This window comes from Rattus norvegicus, chromosome 14 (assembly GCF_036323735.1).
Source record: "Rattus norvegicus strain BN/NHsdMcwi chromosome 14, GRCr8, whole genome shotgun sequence".
NCBI classification, from domain to species: domain Eukaryota; kingdom Metazoa; phylum Chordata; class Mammalia; order Rodentia; family Muridae; genus Rattus; species Rattus norvegicus.
The window spans coordinates 42,929,750-42,946,677 of NC_086032.1; the positions used below are offsets into that span (position 1 = coordinate 42,929,750).

At 39.6% G+C, this 16,928-nt stretch overlaps 1 protein-coding gene and 1 non-coding gene across 5 annotated transcripts in view; one reads left to right on the forward strand and one right to left on the reverse strand.

The window, feature by feature from the left end:
- Positions 1 to 16,928, forward strand: part of Pds5a (PDS5 cohesin associated factor A) — a 99,007-nt gene that overhangs the window by 24,016 nt on the left and 58,063 nt on the right. For 3 of the 4 annotated variants that reach the window (XM_039091918.2, XM_063273131.1, NM_001083624.1), the window contains 5 exons: positions 8,486 to 8,689; positions 10,285 to 10,371; positions 10,872 to 10,969; positions 14,998 to 15,124; positions 16,267 to 16,347. In XM_039091918.2, coding sequence (XP_038947846.1) covers positions 8,486 to 8,689; positions 10,285 to 10,371; positions 10,872 to 10,969; positions 14,998 to 15,124; positions 16,267 to 16,347 — 597 coding nt within the window. The remainder of the gene's footprint in view (positions 1 to 8,485; positions 8,690 to 10,284; positions 10,372 to 10,871; positions 10,970 to 14,997; positions 15,125 to 16,266; positions 16,348 to 16,928) is intronic. The other variant, XM_063273132.1, reaches the window with a different exon arrangement.
- LOC120096749 (U6 spliceosomal RNA) lies at positions 14,196 to 14,300 on the reverse strand. The gene has a single exon (XR_005493589.1). It is a non-coding gene; the product is annotated as a U6 spliceosomal RNA (small nuclear RNA).

The window sequence follows — 16,928 nt, forward strand, 5'->3', positions numbered from 1 at the left end:
GTTCTTTTTTTTTTTTTCCGGAGCTGGGGACCAAACCCAGGGCCTTGTGCTTCCTAGGCAAGCGCTCTACCACTGAGCTAAATCCCCAACCCCATGATTTTGTTTTATATTGTAATAATATATACTATGTATTATGGTGCTTGATGTTCAGATATTAAGCCAACCTTGCATTCCTGATACAAATCCTACTTGGTCATAGTAAATAATTTTATATATACACTTCTGTTATGGTTTGCTTTCTATTGTGGTGGTAAACTATGGCCAAAACTATGGCTTGGGGAGAATAGGTTCATTTGGTTTACATATCCATCACTGAGGGAAGCCAAGATAGTAAGTCACTCAAGTAGGGCAGGAGGCTGAAGCAGAGACCATATGTAGAACAGTGCTGCTTGCTCTTCATGGTTCACTCAGAATCTCAGGATGTAATTAATAACAATTACTGCGTGGAACTCAGATCTGTTTGTTTCTCCCTCTCTCCCAAGAGAAAGAGACCCAAGGCCGGCACCAGTATGCCTGGCTCTTAGCTTTCTCTGCTTATACAACTTAGGGCCTCTCGTCCTGAGGACTTCCTTACAGTGGGCTAGACCTTCCCAAATCAGTCCTCTAAGGAAATGCGCCCACAGATTCGCCCTACATGCCAATCTGATAGGGGCATTTTCTCCATCGAGGTTCCCTCTTCCTAGATGACTCTAGCTTGTATCAAGGTGACAAAGGACTAACCAATAGCTTTGGCAGTGGTGGCTTACACCTTTAATCCCAGCACTCAGAAGGTAGTTTCTGAGTTTGAGGCCTGCCTGGTTTACGAAATGAGTTCTAAGACAGCCAACGTTACACAGAGAAAAACCCTGTCTTGAAGAAAAAAAGAAAGAAAAAAAAAAAAAAAACCAAAACCCAACTAACAGAGTTGTTGAATTTGGTTTGTCAGTATTTTGTTGAAGATTTTTATAAGAGATACTGATTTTCTCTTGATATTCTTGTCTTTAAATCAGATTGATTTCTCAAATTGATCTGGAAATGTCCTCTTTTTTTGGCAGAATTAGTACTCTTTAACCATTCAGTAAGTAATAATTAGCAATAATGAAACCTGGATTTTTGCTTGGGTAGTTTTTTCATTACTATCGGTTCACATTTCCTGCTTCTCTTGTTAATTTCAGTAGTTTTTGACTTCCTAGGAATTTATGCATTTCATTTGTTATGTAACTTGTTGGTATTTTATAAACTTTTATTTTTGTACAGTCAGAAATATATTTCATTTGAATCTGAATTTGGTTATTTCTTCTTGGTTGATTTAGCTAGACTTGTTAATTTTGTTGAGCTATTCAAAGAACTGGCTACTTAGTTTCCTTTTTACTAGTTGCTAGTGGAATTGCCACCTGGTGTGAGAGAGCTTTGCTTTTGTTTCTTGGCTACTGTCTACCCTTCCCTGATAGTCTCCTTTTCATCTTGTTTCTAGGGAATTCCCTGTGTTGGTTTTCCTCAGCTCTTATAGTTTTATAATGAATTCCATCCATCTTTCTCTGAGCTGTACACACTTGTCTACTAGAATCTTAATTTTTTTCCATCCTCTCATTCGTAATCCATTTAACAACAAAAAGACTTTAAATGATGGTTACTCACTTTACAAATAGATAACCATTGTCAGGGACAAGACAGTTGACTCTGGAAAGCTAGCCAACCCTAAGCACTTGGGAGACCCAGGCAAGAGGAGATCTTTGAGTTTGAGGTCAGCCAGGGCTTTATAGTGAGATCTTGTCACAAAAAAGAAAGGGAAGTTGAGAGGAAACTGAGCAAGCCAGTAAGCAGCATTCTTACTTGTTCTTGATTTAGTTTCTGTCCTGGCTTCCTCACCCATGGACTGTGACTTGGAAGTGTAAGTTGAATAAACCCTTCCCTCCCCCAAGTGGTTGTGGTGAGTGTGTCGTCATAGCAACAGGAGCAAATGAATAGCCTAGTAGCACCACTCTGCAAAACAATTGAAAAAACACAAACATGAGCACTTGGAAGGAGATATTCAAAATTCTCATTGTATTCTGTCATAGATTACCAGAGTTTTTCTTTTGTTTATTTTAAAGAGAGAACCTTGCTGTCTGAATGGGAATTCACTCCAGGCTATCTATCCTTCAATTTATAGTGAACGCCTCCCAATCCCAGGTTCAAAAATTTAACAGATACAGGCCTCTGTATTTTCAGTTGGAGTGCATGGTCCCTTCAGTTTGACCATTTCTGAGTTATATCTTGTAAATGATACACATTGTTTATTCTTCTAGCAAACTATTGAACCTGAAGGAGTAGTAGCAGAGCCTAGATTTGTAGCTGGTTTATCAGTTCTGTGTTCCAACAAGTCTTTTGGCTGGCATCTGAACTGGCAGAAGGGAGTCTGGTGAAGAAGTTTACCTTTTGAGCATTTCTTTAGTCACATATTTTATGTATATGTGTGCTCTGACTTCTTGCACACCAGAAGAGGGCGCAGATCCCATTACAGATGGCTGTGAGCCACCGTGTGGTTGCTGGGAATTGAACTCAGGACCTCTGGAAGAGCAGTCAGTGCTCTTAACCACTCTAGCCCTAATTTTTATTTTTTAAAATGAGTAGAGTGTTTTTTTTGTGTGCACTTTGTGCTTTGTGGAGGCTTGTAGAGGGCATTGGATCCCCTAAAACGAGTTACAGATAGTTGTGAGCAACTATGTGGATGCTGGGGATTGAACCCAGGCCCTCTAAGAGCAGCTAGCATCTTAGCCAGTGAACCATCTTTCCAGCTCCAGAATCTTTCCAGCTCCAGAATGATTTGTAGACTAGGCTGGCCTTGAACTCACAGAGATCCACCTACCTCTACCTTCTGAGTGCTGGGATTTTAGGGGCACTCCACCACCTGACTTGTTCATGAATTATTATGTGGTATTTTCAGTTAAGTATTTAGAAGTATCATGGGTACAGTAAGATGACTTGTAGTTCCAGATACTTAGGAATCTGAGACAGAACACTGACTTAGCAAGGTATACAGAGCAGACTGGACAAGACCCTATACTTTAGTTTTGAGATAGGGTGTCTTGTACCCTGATTGGCATTGCACTAAATGGTTATGTTAGTCAAGATGACTTTCAACCAATGATCCCCTGGCCTCTACCTCCTAAGAGTTGGGATTACAGATAACGTACCACTTTATCTGGTTATCTGATGTACATGGTTCTGGGGATTGAACCTTAGGGCTTGTGCACGCTTGACAAGCTCTCTGCTAGCTGCTGAGTTGTGTGTATCTCTGGTCGGGTGCTGCCCTCCTTTTCCTTCTCTTCTGCCGCCTTCTCCTGCGTTATGTATGAGTTTTCCTCCCAGGCTCACGTTCCCAGAATAACAACTCAAAATATATTTTCAAACACCTTGGCCACAATTATGCTTTGGTTGGTCCCTGATTAGATCATAACTTAATATTCCATTTATTCTAGTCTATGTTCGGAGGGAAATCCCCTGTACTTGGCTCTCTCCCAGAATCCTTTCTTCCTATTGGCTGTCCCACCTTCTATTCTACCCATTTCTATAGGCCATAGGTTTTTTAATTTTAATTGACAAGTGATTCATCCATGCAACACACAAAATGTTCTTCTGCATTTCTTCCTCCCCCTCGATTAATTGTATTTTCATCATTATTTTTTAAGTTTTCTCATGTGTATGTATGTTTTACTGCATGCATGTGTCTATGTATACCATGTGTCTGGTGCCTGCAGAGACTAGAAGAGGGCACTGGATTTCTTGGAACTAGAGTTTATCCGTGCTTCTGTGCTCACCAGCATGGGTGCTAGGAGCCTCACTCAGACCCTCTGCAAGAACAGGAAGTGCTCTGAGCCGCCAAGCCATCCTTCCAGCACCTGCTTCATCTTACTGAAATTATCCCTGATAACTTCTTTTTTATCTTTTCCCCAGAAATGTATACATGTTTCTTTTGGGGGTGGGAGGTTGAGGCAGGATCTTTTTACATAGTCCTGACTGTCACTCACTGTGTAGACCAGGCAGGCCTCATACTCTGCCTGCTACTGCCTCCCAAGTGCTGGGATTAAAGGTGTGGGCCACCACACCTAGCTGTGTGTTTCTTTCACATCTGAATTTTTACCATATTTTCTCTTGTTTGAGATTTGCTGCTGCTGCTGCTTCTGCTGCTGCTGCTGCTTCTGCTTCTTCTTCCTCCTCCTCCTCCTGCTCCTCTTCCTCTCTCCCCTTCTACTCTCCCTCCCCAACCCCCTTTCTAGATAGGGTTTCTCTGTGTAGCCCTAACTGTCCTGTACCTCACTGTGTAGACCAGGCTGGCTTTGAACTCAGAGATGTGCCTGCCTCTGCCTTCACCTCCTGAGCACTCACACATTTTCAGAGTTCGCTATAAAACTGTAGTAATCAGCTAGGAAAAGGCTCAGTGGTTAAAGCACTTGCTGGGCAAATGTGAGGACTGTCAGGTGAGCTTTGCAGCTGGTCTGTAAAATTCCAAGTTCAGGCCGAGACTCAGAGTCATCAAAGCAAGCTAGCAAGACCACCCATATCAATAAGCTTTGGGTTTGAGTGAGACCCTGCCTCAATAAATAAGGCACAAAATCAATTAAGGATGATTTTCAGTGTCAACCTTTGATCAATACATGTATGCACATCTCCATACATGTGTGCTCACACACATGCATCCCTCATTGAAAGCTTCCAAACATGTATGTATAGCATATCTACACACATGAAAAAAAAAGGGTTAAAACATCCCCCAAACCTAAATAATCAAAACTGTGGTACAGATACGTAAGCCACAGGAATATGATAGAGTCTAGAAAAATAGGCCTACATATTGTGTTTCCGTCAATCTTTTTAAACAAAATAAAAAAGCCAAAACAACTCGAGAGAAAGAATATGTTTACTGGAGGAGGTTGTGTTGGTGTGTTCAGCAATGTTGCCGTGGCGCTTGACACAAAACTTTCAGCAAAACTTAGAAAAGTAACCCAAGAGAAATGTAGATATCAGTGTCCAACCTAAAATTATAGAACTTATTTAGGAAACTTACAAGAAAAATTTTACAACTTGATTAGGCAAAGATTTCTTAGAGTAAACGAGAACCGTACAGGAAGGAGGTTAATAAATTGAACCCAGGTCTGATATGATGATGTAGACTTTAACCACAACACTATGGCCTTGAGGTATTTCTTCAACTACTTCAGAATTTGCTGAGCCTTTCTATTCTGTGTGCAGCACACCCACTCACTTAGGAAAAAAGAAAGGAAGAAAAAAAGCCTACAGAAATAAAAACTGGTACAGATACATAAAACACAGGGACAGAAGAGAGTGCAATCTTGAAGGTTGACTTTAGATGGGCATCTAGGTCACCCTGTTTTTCTGTAAATGATTTTTCGAGGTCTCTTTCCCAGAGTACTCATATGGCTTGTCCACTTTAGTATTAGAGATACTAAATAACATTATGGGAGTTGTATTCCCATAAGAAACATCATAGTCTCCGTATGCTAGTATTTACCCGCTCCATCAAGCTAGCTAATGTCCCTCTAGTCAAATATGTTATATGGCCATACCCAGAGCCCTTGTAGGAAAGAACGAACTACATAGATTCAAAGATGAGGAGGGACTGTTTATGTCTTAGGGTTTCTATTGCTGTGATAAAACACCATAACTAGAAGCAACTTTGGAAGGAAGCTTACACACGGTTCCATCAAAGGGATGTCAGGGCAGGAACTGAAGCTGAGCTCATGGAGGGATGCTGATTCCTGGCTTGCTCAGTTGTCATACCTCATGCTGCTTCTGGGGTGGGTGCTGGGTTGTAAGGAAGTGCCCCTGAGATACTGCTCCAGGTGTGGGATATGCAGTCTGAGATGTGGGAGAGCTGGAGCTAGTTCTGGGGTTCCCCGGCTTGTGATGAAGCTGGGGCTGTGGGGTCCTCAGACTCTTGGACATCCAGGTGCTGCTGGGAGATGCAGAAGAGCAGACAAGGGAGTTGGGGCCAGCGGAAGAGTGGGATGGGGTAGGGTGGCAGGAGAGAGGCTCAGGCTGGGCTGGGGACAGCTCTAGCCCGAGGTGGGGGGGAGGGTGATTGTCCTTAGCCAGGCAGTGGCAGGCTTGGTGGCAGTCGTGGTGGGGAGAGCAGAGTCTATCATCTGTGGGAGATTAGGCTACAGCTCTGTAGGCGAATGCCTTCTTCTTGGCTCCTCATAGAGGCTCTTGAATTAAAAACAGTCCGTGGTTCTAAACAGTGTATTGTTCATGGTGGAAAATGGATGTATAATGCACCCTACCCACTAATCAGCGTAGTCCTCTGGGCCTCTATGTACCTTATTAATGTGGAGCTCTGTTTTGGGTCTACATGGCCATAGGACATATTTCTTTATGTGAGGAGTTTGACGGGTGTTCCAGTCCCAGAGTCTCACAGGGAGAGAGCAGGGAGTCGCCTAAGCCTCAGGTGTATGCCCATCAAGTTTCTTGTCTCAACCTACTCTACCTTACCAGACTTCCTGTCATGGATTTACCTCCTACAGCTAGCCTGCTTTCTTATATATGAGTACACTGTAGCTGTCTTCAGACACACCAGAAGAGGGCATCGGGTCTCTTTACAGATGGTTGTGAGCCACCATGTGGTTGCTGGGAATTGAACTCAGGACCTCTGGAAGAACTCTTAACCAGCGCTCTTAACCTCTGAACCATCTCTCCAGCCCCGGCCAGCCTGTTTTCTTATACTGTCCAGGACTACCCCCCTAGGGGTGGCACCTCCCCAGTGAGCTGCATACTCCATATCAATCAGGAAAATGCCCTACAGATTTGTTTATTATAGGCCAATCCTTCGGAGACATTTTTTCATTAAGGTTTTTGTTCCCTGTGTCAGAGACCTGTTTTAGCAGTTAAACAGCCTAGGTTAGCTTTCAGCACCCACATGGCAGCTCACAGTCACCTGTAACTGCAGTGCCTCCTATGGCCTCCGAGGGCAGCAGAGACACATGTGGCCAAACACTAATACACACACACACATGCACACACACACACACAAAATTTTTTTCTATTCTTTTTTTCGGAGCTGGGGATCGAACCCAGGGCCTTGCGTTTGCTAGGCAAGCGCTCTACCACTGAGCCAAATCCCCAACCCCACAATTTTTTTTTTAATAATAAAAAATACGTAAGATTCTTCCTGGATAAATCCAGTTTGTGGCATGTTGACATAAGATATAACCAGTACATTATAGTAGTCTTCAAGGTTGCCTCAAATGGTATGTTTTCTTACAGTCCATGTGATCTACAGAGTAGATCTGACCTCAGTAACTATGAGGACATTGCAGAAGTCACGGCACTTGCTTAATTTGTAGTACTTAGAGAGGCCACTAGAGAACCTGACTCTTCGCACAGTAGTGCAGATTAGAGCCCGTGAATATGACTACTGCTGAGATACCTGCAGACTCACTCAGGGCTTCAGGCACCATCTCTGTCATTGTGCAGCCTCTCGAAATATGTTACCTGCGTGATAAATACGTTTATTGTTTCAAGGTGCTTCATTGAGGGTGGGCTTGTTAGATAGCAATAGATGAAAAATATATACCTTTCATGTATGCTTTAAAAAGTAGAAAAAAATTGAGTCTTGCTATGTATCTCTAACTGGTTTGCAGCTAGCTCTGGGCTCAAGTTGGCCTTAAACTCAGCATAAGATATTTACAGTAAAAATTTTCTATCAGAAATGCAATTACTTGAAACATTTAAGTATGGGTTTTTATTATACAAGGGCCAATAAAATTTCAAATGAAGTAGGTTTAATGCAACTTTGATTATAAAGTAAAAATGATATATAAAAGATGCTAAATGTCAGATTAGTGAAGTATTGGGATCAGAACCTTTGTTGTTAAGTTGCATATGAATAATGAAAGCCGAGCATGTGGACTATGCCTCTAGCTTCAACTCCATGAGAATCCAAAGAAGCTGGGAGCAGTGTGTTGACAACTTAACAAGGTCCCCATAGTAAATGCTCAGCAGAATCACTAGTGCAAGCTTTTAAGTTCTTTTTAAGAAAATCTGGTGTAAATACAGATAAGGTGTTTGGGTAATCTACAAGTTGATGCTTGGGCTTTATAGGTTTCTTTGTGACTATGCTTTTTTTTTTTTTTTTTTAAAGATTTATTTATTTTTTATTATATATAAGTACACACTGTAGCTGTCTTCAGATACACCAGAAGAGGGCATCGGATCTCTTTACAGATGGTTGTGAGCCACCATGTGGTTGCTGGGAATTGAACTCATAACCTCTGGAAGAGCAGTCGGGTGCTCTTAACCGCTGAGCCATCTCTCCAGCCCATGTGACCATGCTTTTATGACTATCCTTTTGTTTTTAGCAGAGTGTGGGCAGGAGGGTGGGTGCATGCTTGTGGTGGTTGGGGGTGAACCCAAGACTTTGTACTCTACCACTAACCTTAGGAAGGGGAGGAGGGACGTCTCTTAACTGATCACTGAATATTACAGGTTGATACTATGTTTTTTACAGATGGTAGTGAAAACTTTTATGGATATGGATCAGGATTCAGAAGATGAAAAACAACAGTATCTCCCACTAGCCTTGCATCTTGCATCTGAATTCTTTCTCAGGAACCCTAATAAAGATGTGCGCCTTCTTGTAGCTTGTTGTTTGGCTGATATATTTCGAATCTATGCCCCAGAAGCTCCATACACTTCCCACGATAAACTTAAGGTAAATACAATGTTTACAAAATAACTTTTATTTTTGTCATATGCACCTGGGTTTTAATCATTCGTTTCATTTAATCATCTACAGAAATGACTGGTACAGAATGAGGCTTTGAAAGGTAGCTTATCCTGGTCTGTTCATATTTTATCCTCCTGTTAGACTGTCAGAAAGCCCAGTTGGATAGATTTAAGGATAAGTAATGGCTTAATGATAGTTTGCAAAACAGTAATATACTAGGATTACCCATTCATATAATGTCTCCTTTACAGGTTATTAAATGCTGAATATTAATTATCTAAAACGGCTCATTTTGGTGGTTCTTTGTTCAAAATAGTTAAAGTAATTTTTAATTCATTGAACTGATATTTTATATTTTTCAATAATTCTTGGGGAAATTGGAAACCTTGGAGTACTATTTTAAAAGTTTTACTTATTTGTGTATATGTGTGTGCCTGCAAGAGTTTATGTGCATTGCATACATAGATGCCTTGTATGATGTTGATGGTGTCAGAGAATCTAAAATCAGTTGCAGGTTCTTGTGAGCCATCAGATGTAGGTGCTGGAAATTAAACTCAGGTTCTTTAGGGAGAACAGCAAAGGCTGAGCCATCCCTCCTTTAAGTACAGTCAGTATTGCTCTTCTGTCTGTTTGGTTTCTCTTTCCATACTTTCAATCCCTTGGGATCAACCAGGCTCCAGGCTATTAAGTGAGAAAGTCCAGAAACAACATTCTGTAAAGTTTCAATGTAATAAATAGTGTTTGAGGACTATAATGAAGTTCGCTGCCATGCTTTATTCCTCTTGAGACATAGGCCTTCTGCCTGTCAGTCAGAGTGGCTGCCTTGGATACCTCAGCACCTGGAGTAGTTAGTGTCTTAGTGCTTATATTCAAGTCATACTTACTTTAACGACCCCTTTTGTAACTATAACATTGCTTTGTTTGTAGTTATTTTTGTTCATTTCTTACTGTGCCTGGTTCATAGAATAAACTTTATCATGAGTATGTATAAAAGGAGAAACACAAAATGCATTACCAGTTTCTCCTGTAAGGAGGATCACAATAAAACAAGTCATTTTGTACCATACTAATGTTATTTACAATGAAAATACCTTAAAAATTAAAAAAGGAATACAGCGCTATCATCAGCTTTCAGGCCAATGCAACCTTGTTTTTACACATAAATTCAAAACCATGGGTCGGAAGCTACTGCCTTACATGTCAGTAGTAGTAGGAAAGACTCAGTACACTCATTAGAAATGGAGAAAGCAGTTTACCATGATGAGAGTACAGACAGTGAGTGACCAGAAGCTCTGTTATAGACAGGAGTGTAGGAAGATAGTCTTCTTAAATGAGGGCCCCGAAGTGTGCAGGAGAAGTAACAGTCTTTAGTTTTTCTTGCAAAAGGACATTTTGTTTGTGCTAATCCTTTTCAGCCATCTAAAATAATGGCGTAGGCAGTCCCACAGCATTCAAATAAATGAGTGTTCTTTATTAGTTTGTAATTATTTTTTAATATTTATACCTCTAGATGTAGATATTGCAAAAATGACAAGTAAAAATGTCTAAGTTAATATATTTTTTATTTTTTTATTTAACAGGACATATTTCTCTTTATTACCAGACAATTAAAAGGTTTGGAGGATACAAAGAGTCCACAGTTTAATAGATATTTTTATTTATTAGAGGTAAAAATACTTTAATAAATATAATTTCATGTTGTTATACATTTTTATAGCTATAATGTAAACTGAAACTGTTTTATACATAGCTAACTTAATAAACTGTCTTATGTTTCATAAGGAAAATAATGTTTCCTCCTATCTTAAAAAGTTAAAAAGTATAATTACTGAAAAAGTAATTTGACATTTTATTTTCATTCCTAATTTATAAATGAATTTCACTGCTCCTGAAGGAGATACACACACACACACACACACACACACACACACACACACACACACACTCACACACACATTAATATATAAACTCCTATTTGGTACTTTTCAACTTGAAAGTTGATGCCATCAACCATGTATTTAAGGATTAAAATGACTAGTAATATTTAGTCTTTGTAGACTTTACTATAAAGAGTCCTAATTGTAAAAATTAAATTGTACTAGTGTGCTTTTGTTTCACAGTTGTACATATATGTGATTAACCAATTATTTTTATTTATTGATTTAAGAATTTAGCTTGGGTTAAATCATATAACATCTGCTTTGAATTGGAAGATTGCAATGAAATTTTTATTCAGCTTTTTAGGACTCTCTTCTCAGTAATCAAGTAAGTTTTTTTAAAGCTTTTTTTTTTCTTACTGTATGTATTAAAGTATCATTACTCAATATATAAAACTCTAGATTTATAGAGAATTGATTACAAATGGAAAATAATGAAACCCTGTTGTTTGGGAGCTGTCCATTGTTTTAATTAATTATTCAATTGTTTCCCTGAATAAAGTAGGGCTACTTTATAACACTGAGCGAGGCTGGGCTGGCCTTAACTTTGCAGCAGTCTCCTGTCAGCCTCGTGAGTGTTGAGATTTGGATCGAGCTGCATACCTGGTTTACACCGCTTCTTTCCCCTTATGGTATAGATTACTTGGTTGCCTTTTCCGAGTCTTTTTGTGTGTTTGAGGCTAAATAATATTAGAGGAATTAAATAAATTAAATTGAGTCCTTGGGGTTTTTTAAATTTTATTTTATTTTACAACATACAGGTCATATTTGCCCTCAGGACACCCATCTTCATGTCCTTTTTCACACAGCCCACTCCCACCCCCAGTAATCCACTGAGTCCTGTAGTCCTTCCTGCTAGAATACTGAATCTTACTCTTGGCTTGATCTTGTGTAGACAGCCATAGAGCAATGAGTTCATCAGTACAGTGGGCACGCCATGTTCAGAGCACAACCCCAGAGTAGTAGTAGTAGTACTCCTCCCCCTCCTCCTCCTCCTCCTCACCTTCTTCCTCCTCCTCCATGTTCCTCCATCAATGAACTCTATAGGTATTTCATTCAGAGCTAGACATGCAACCCTCACTCATTCTTAGTGCTTTGACTAGTTATGAATCTGCATTAACTGTTGCCTACTTTAGAAGCCTCTCTGGCCAGGGTTTAGAGCAGCATTGATCTATAGGTATAAACAAAGACTGGCCACAGTTTAACCACAGTTCCATTTAGCAAAACAAGAGTAGGTTCTTTTCACCGATATCCTCAGGGGTTATGAATTTCTGAACCATGGGCTTTTGACCAGATTTATTATACTGGACATGTATTCTCTCCTTGGAACAGTCCTCAGATCGAACCAGAAAACAGTTGGCAACCCTCATCATTTTCTTGGCACTATTGCACTCTTGGGTATTGTCAGTTTTGTAGCATTCAGGATTTACCACTACATAATAACACTCGTTACTTTTCTCTCCCACTGCTTGCATAGTGCCTTTTGGCACTGCGAAAGCTAGCTGTGAGGAGGGAAGTTTTCACATCAGTTCCAACTTGGATTTCTTTTTGTCCTTCAACCTAGGTATATTCTTAGTTTCTAGTTTTAGTGGGCAATCAGGAGCAGTTCAGACTCTGTTGGACATGGCTCTAGGGCTTTCCTAACCAATAACTCAGAAAGAGGTATCTCACCCCTTGTTTGGAAGAAACTTAATTGGTAAAAGCCATAGCATTGGTGTAGTGTAAAAGGCATAAGACATGAAACCGTGAAATACTGTGGAGGAGAACAGATTAGTCCATTCACTTGCTGACTTTGGTCTGCTTTTTTGGAATTAGGTATGTATATGTGATATGAATTTTTATTTGTATGTAAGTAAGTAATATATGTATTGTGAAACCATTGAGAGGGAATCCAGGGACTCACACTTACTTGCTAGACTAGGCAAATTCTCTGCTATTGAACTATATCCCTGCCTCTTTAAAGTCACAAACATTGCTTAAGTCAGCTTTTCATAGAATAGAGAAACTAGTAGAAGAAGCTCACTAGAGTTGGTGGTTAGGAGAGTCCAGACTGGTTTCCAACTAGTAGTTTTACTGTTTACACAAACGTCTGTGAGCTGTGTCTTACACAATTGGCATACAATGTGTATTACATTGTATGCCAATGTTTTGTATTAATTTTGAAATCTCTACCACATTAAGACATGTAGGAAGAAGGGGGTGAAATTTATTTTATTAATTCATTGTCTCCAAAAGAAATCTTCAGCACATGGTTCTGTGGGGTTGCTTATGAAAGAGTGAGGTTTTTTTTTTTTTTTGTTTTTTGTTTTTTGTGGTTTTTTTTTTCTGTTTTTTGTTTTTTGGTTTTTTTGGTTCTTTTTTTCGGAGCTGGGGACCAAACCCAGGGCCTTGCGCTTCCTAGGCAAGTGCTGTACCACTGAGCTAAATCCCCAACCCCGAAAGAGTGAGTTTTTAGATGTTTAGGCAAAGCCAGAATAAAGGGTTGGTCAGAGAGAGTCCATATCCTCATGGAACACCATTGTAACGTGACATATAGAATGAGCATGTTTGTCTTGGGGCGGTGACTTAGTTGGTAAAGTGCTTGCCGCATAAGCATGAAGACCTGAGTTTGAGCCACAGAAAAGCTAGGTTCAGTAAGCACTAGCACATCCTAGTGAACTCAGTTGCCCACTAAATAAAGGCAGGCAGGATTTGGGGTTCTCTAGCCAGACGGCCTACTTGGTGAGTCATAATGAGAGATCCTCCCACAAGAACAGTTGGCTCCTGAGGATTGGCAGGAGAGTTTGCCCATCTTCCACAGTGCTCAGATAAGTATTTGTACACACGACTGTACACACAGACCAATACACATATACAAAAATTAATTAAAGTGAACAATTTGTAACTACTGTTTGCATTGTACCACCATTTCATAGACTTCTGTTTTGAAATTAATGGTTACTAGCCTCAACAATTTGTGAAAATACTAATTTTGTTCTTTCTATAACCTTATCCACACAAAATTTACTCTATACTTTGAAGCCTTTTTGTTTGTTAATTCATTTCAGGAACCTTGATTATGATGTATTGTAGAACTTTTCTTCTGACTTTGGTTTGATTTTGATTTTGTACTTTGGGCTCCTTGAATTTCTAGACTCTGGGCCTTCTCCTCTTGAATACTCTTCCAAACTCTCATAGGAAGTCCAAAGATGATTCATTCTCTGGTTGCAAGAAACTTTCCCACATGCATATGCTGATCATTAAGCCCTTGATTGTTTGATTTTGATTTATCAGTAGTTCTTTGCCCTCACTCAGCTCTACAAACTTTATTCTGTGTGGACTCTTGTGGAGAACTATCAGGATCCACTAGGGCTGTCTCCCTTGGCCTGTTAGCTTACTCAAAACTATGACAGTTGTAGGCTGCTGATTTTCTCTCATCAGTGTGTGCTTGATACCCAATAACAGAACAGGATTTGTTTCTGTATTTTGCTCACTTTTTAATTGTTTCAAAAAGGGGCAAATCATAGGTCTTGTTACTACATCTACCTGAAAGGGAAAGTCTCTCTCTCTTTTTTTTAAGTATGGAATGCTTGTTAAATTGAATGTCATCCTTGCACAGGGGCCATGCTAATCTGCTCTGTATGTTCCAGTGTTAGTACATGTGCTGCCGAAGCGAGCACTGGAAGGGAAAGTCTTTAAGTTTACTGATTTGCACTGGTGAAATCTTTGAAGTAATTTGTTTTTGAGACAGGCTCTCACTGTCTCAACTTTGCCGTGGCAAAGCTAGTGTAGAATTCACTGTGTAGATCAGGTTGGCCTTGAATCTTCTTCTGCCTCCCAAGCACTGAGATTAAAGGTGTGCATCCCCAAGCTTGGCCTGGAATAATTTTTTTAAGGTCTCTTTCATGTGTCTTCCTTGCACTCTTTTCTTTCTTATCAGATACATAGATCTCAGAACCAAGCACTTGGATTTTTGTTTTGTGCTGTTTTGTATCAAGCTAAATATCTATATTCTTCCAATTCATTTCCTCTGCTATACACAAGACACACAGTAGGCAAGTGCTCTACTGTTGAACCATATTTCCCAACCTTATTCTCTCCCCTAGAGAGACTCATATGTCCTTAAACTATGATTTGCCCTCCTCAGTCTCCTGAGTAGCTAGAATTTCAGGTCTGTGCCTAGATTATTGCTTTAAACTGGACATTTTAACAGGTATGGTGGCACTTAGGAGTTGTGAGGAGGTGCAACATGTGTTTGATCAACCTGGGTTATGTAATAAGACTTTGTCACCAGTAAAGAAACAAGAACATGAAAGGAAAAAAAAACCCTGGGACGTTTGTCTTTTTTATATGCCTTAATTTTTCTTTCTTGTTTAGCAATAGCCACAATAAGAAGGTACAAATGCACATGTTAGACTTGATGAGTTCTATCATCATGGAAGGTGATGGAGTTACTCAAGAATTATTGGATTCCATTCTTATCAATCTCATCCCTGCACACAAGGTCTGTATAGAATCAAAGTATTAAAATCAGCTTACCTAAAGAAATCAATTACTGGTTTTGTCCATTTGTAATTTTATATAGTAGTTCCTATTCTGTCCCTAGGATTAATCACGTTAGTCTTACAACTATTATTTTTAGAAGATATATTGATTGAAATATTTAAAAGTTTCATGTTTGTTTAATGTATGTGGGTGTTCTACTTATATATATGTCTGTGAACTATATGTATGCAGTGCCACAGAAGCCTGAAGAGGGTACGGAGTTATAGACAGTTCTGAGACACTATGTGAGTGCTGGGAATACGACTCGTCCTCTGCAAAAGCAGCAGCGCTCTCAGCCACCAGCCTCAGAAGTGTAGTGTTTCTAGCTTCCCCTTGAGAGGTATAAGATGAATGCGACCGAATAGATTCAGTAGAATCTATGTTAGCATAGGTGTTAGCAGGTATTCTTGAAAATAATTGTTTTAGTAAGTTTTGAAAATTTAAATATATGTAGTGGTACCATCTTTCTTATATTCTTAATTTGTTATAGTGCAATGAGACTTAAGATAGCATAGTATTCCTCATTTCAGAAACATTGTGAGTGTAATGGCTCATACCTTTAGCACAGTCACTTGGGAAACAGAGGCAGGCAGACCTGTAAGGCCAGCCTGACCTATTTAGTAACTGCCCAGCCAGCCAGTACTACACAGTGAGGACCCAGTTGGTCCAAGGTCTTCCTGACCCATTCCTATTTATGGTGCATGAATTTGAATCTAGGGCCTCATAAATGTTATGTAATTCATCAACTATACCACTGAGCCACATCTCCAGGAATGTTCTTCAAGCTCACATTGATAAAACAACAAAACGTTTAGCATGATGGATTGGGTTTAGGGGAGAGTAGAGTATAAGTTCGTAGTGGTTAATATACAGACTCATAAACCTCAACATCTGTTTATATGTGTTGGACTTTTGGCTGCCTGTCTAATGTCATGTAGTGTTTGATTTGTTGAGTTCATTTGGCCCCTTCTATGCAATACCACGAAGGGAAGTACCTTAACTGTTTTCATTCTTCGGTAGAATTGAATACTTACTGTTCAAATGATGTTGTCTGATCAGTGCACCAATTCATTTGACGTTTTCCATGTTTTTGTTTTTCAGAACTTAAATAAACAGTCCTTTGACCTTGCGAAAGTTCTGTTGAAAAGGACAGTCCAGACTATTGAAGCATGTATTGCCAATGTATGTATTTCTGTATACATTTCAGAACTCTGTGATTCTTGAGGTATTATATGAATTTATTAGAATCATTCACATATAGATATATTTCTTACATAAACAGCTTTATTCAAACTGTTTATTCAGTAAAATATGAAATGTGAATACGACAAAAATTGGAGAAGTGCAGTGTAGCTTTTTAAAATGCCTTCCAACTGGTACAAGTGACGGATTTGACTTAACATGTAAAATCACTTCTCACCCCTTCTTTTTGCATCTGTGATTGCCATATTACCTTCCAAATACTCAAAACTCTTTGACTTTGTCTATGTATCTTGCCCATCCTTTGAACAAGGGTCTCAGTATGTAACCCTGGCCTGGGACTTACCAGGCTGGCCTCAGACATTGCCTGTTTCTTACTTATCTGTATACCTTTTTATCTTTGTATCTTCTAGGTTGTTCTTCTGAAAACCTCTGTTTCTTCTTTAGTAGAAATTTATATATAGGGAGAGAGAGAGAGAGAGAGAGAGAGAGAGAGAGAGAGAGAGAGAGAGAGAGAGAATATGAAAATGAATGAATATGTATAGGAGAGCTAGGAGTAAGTG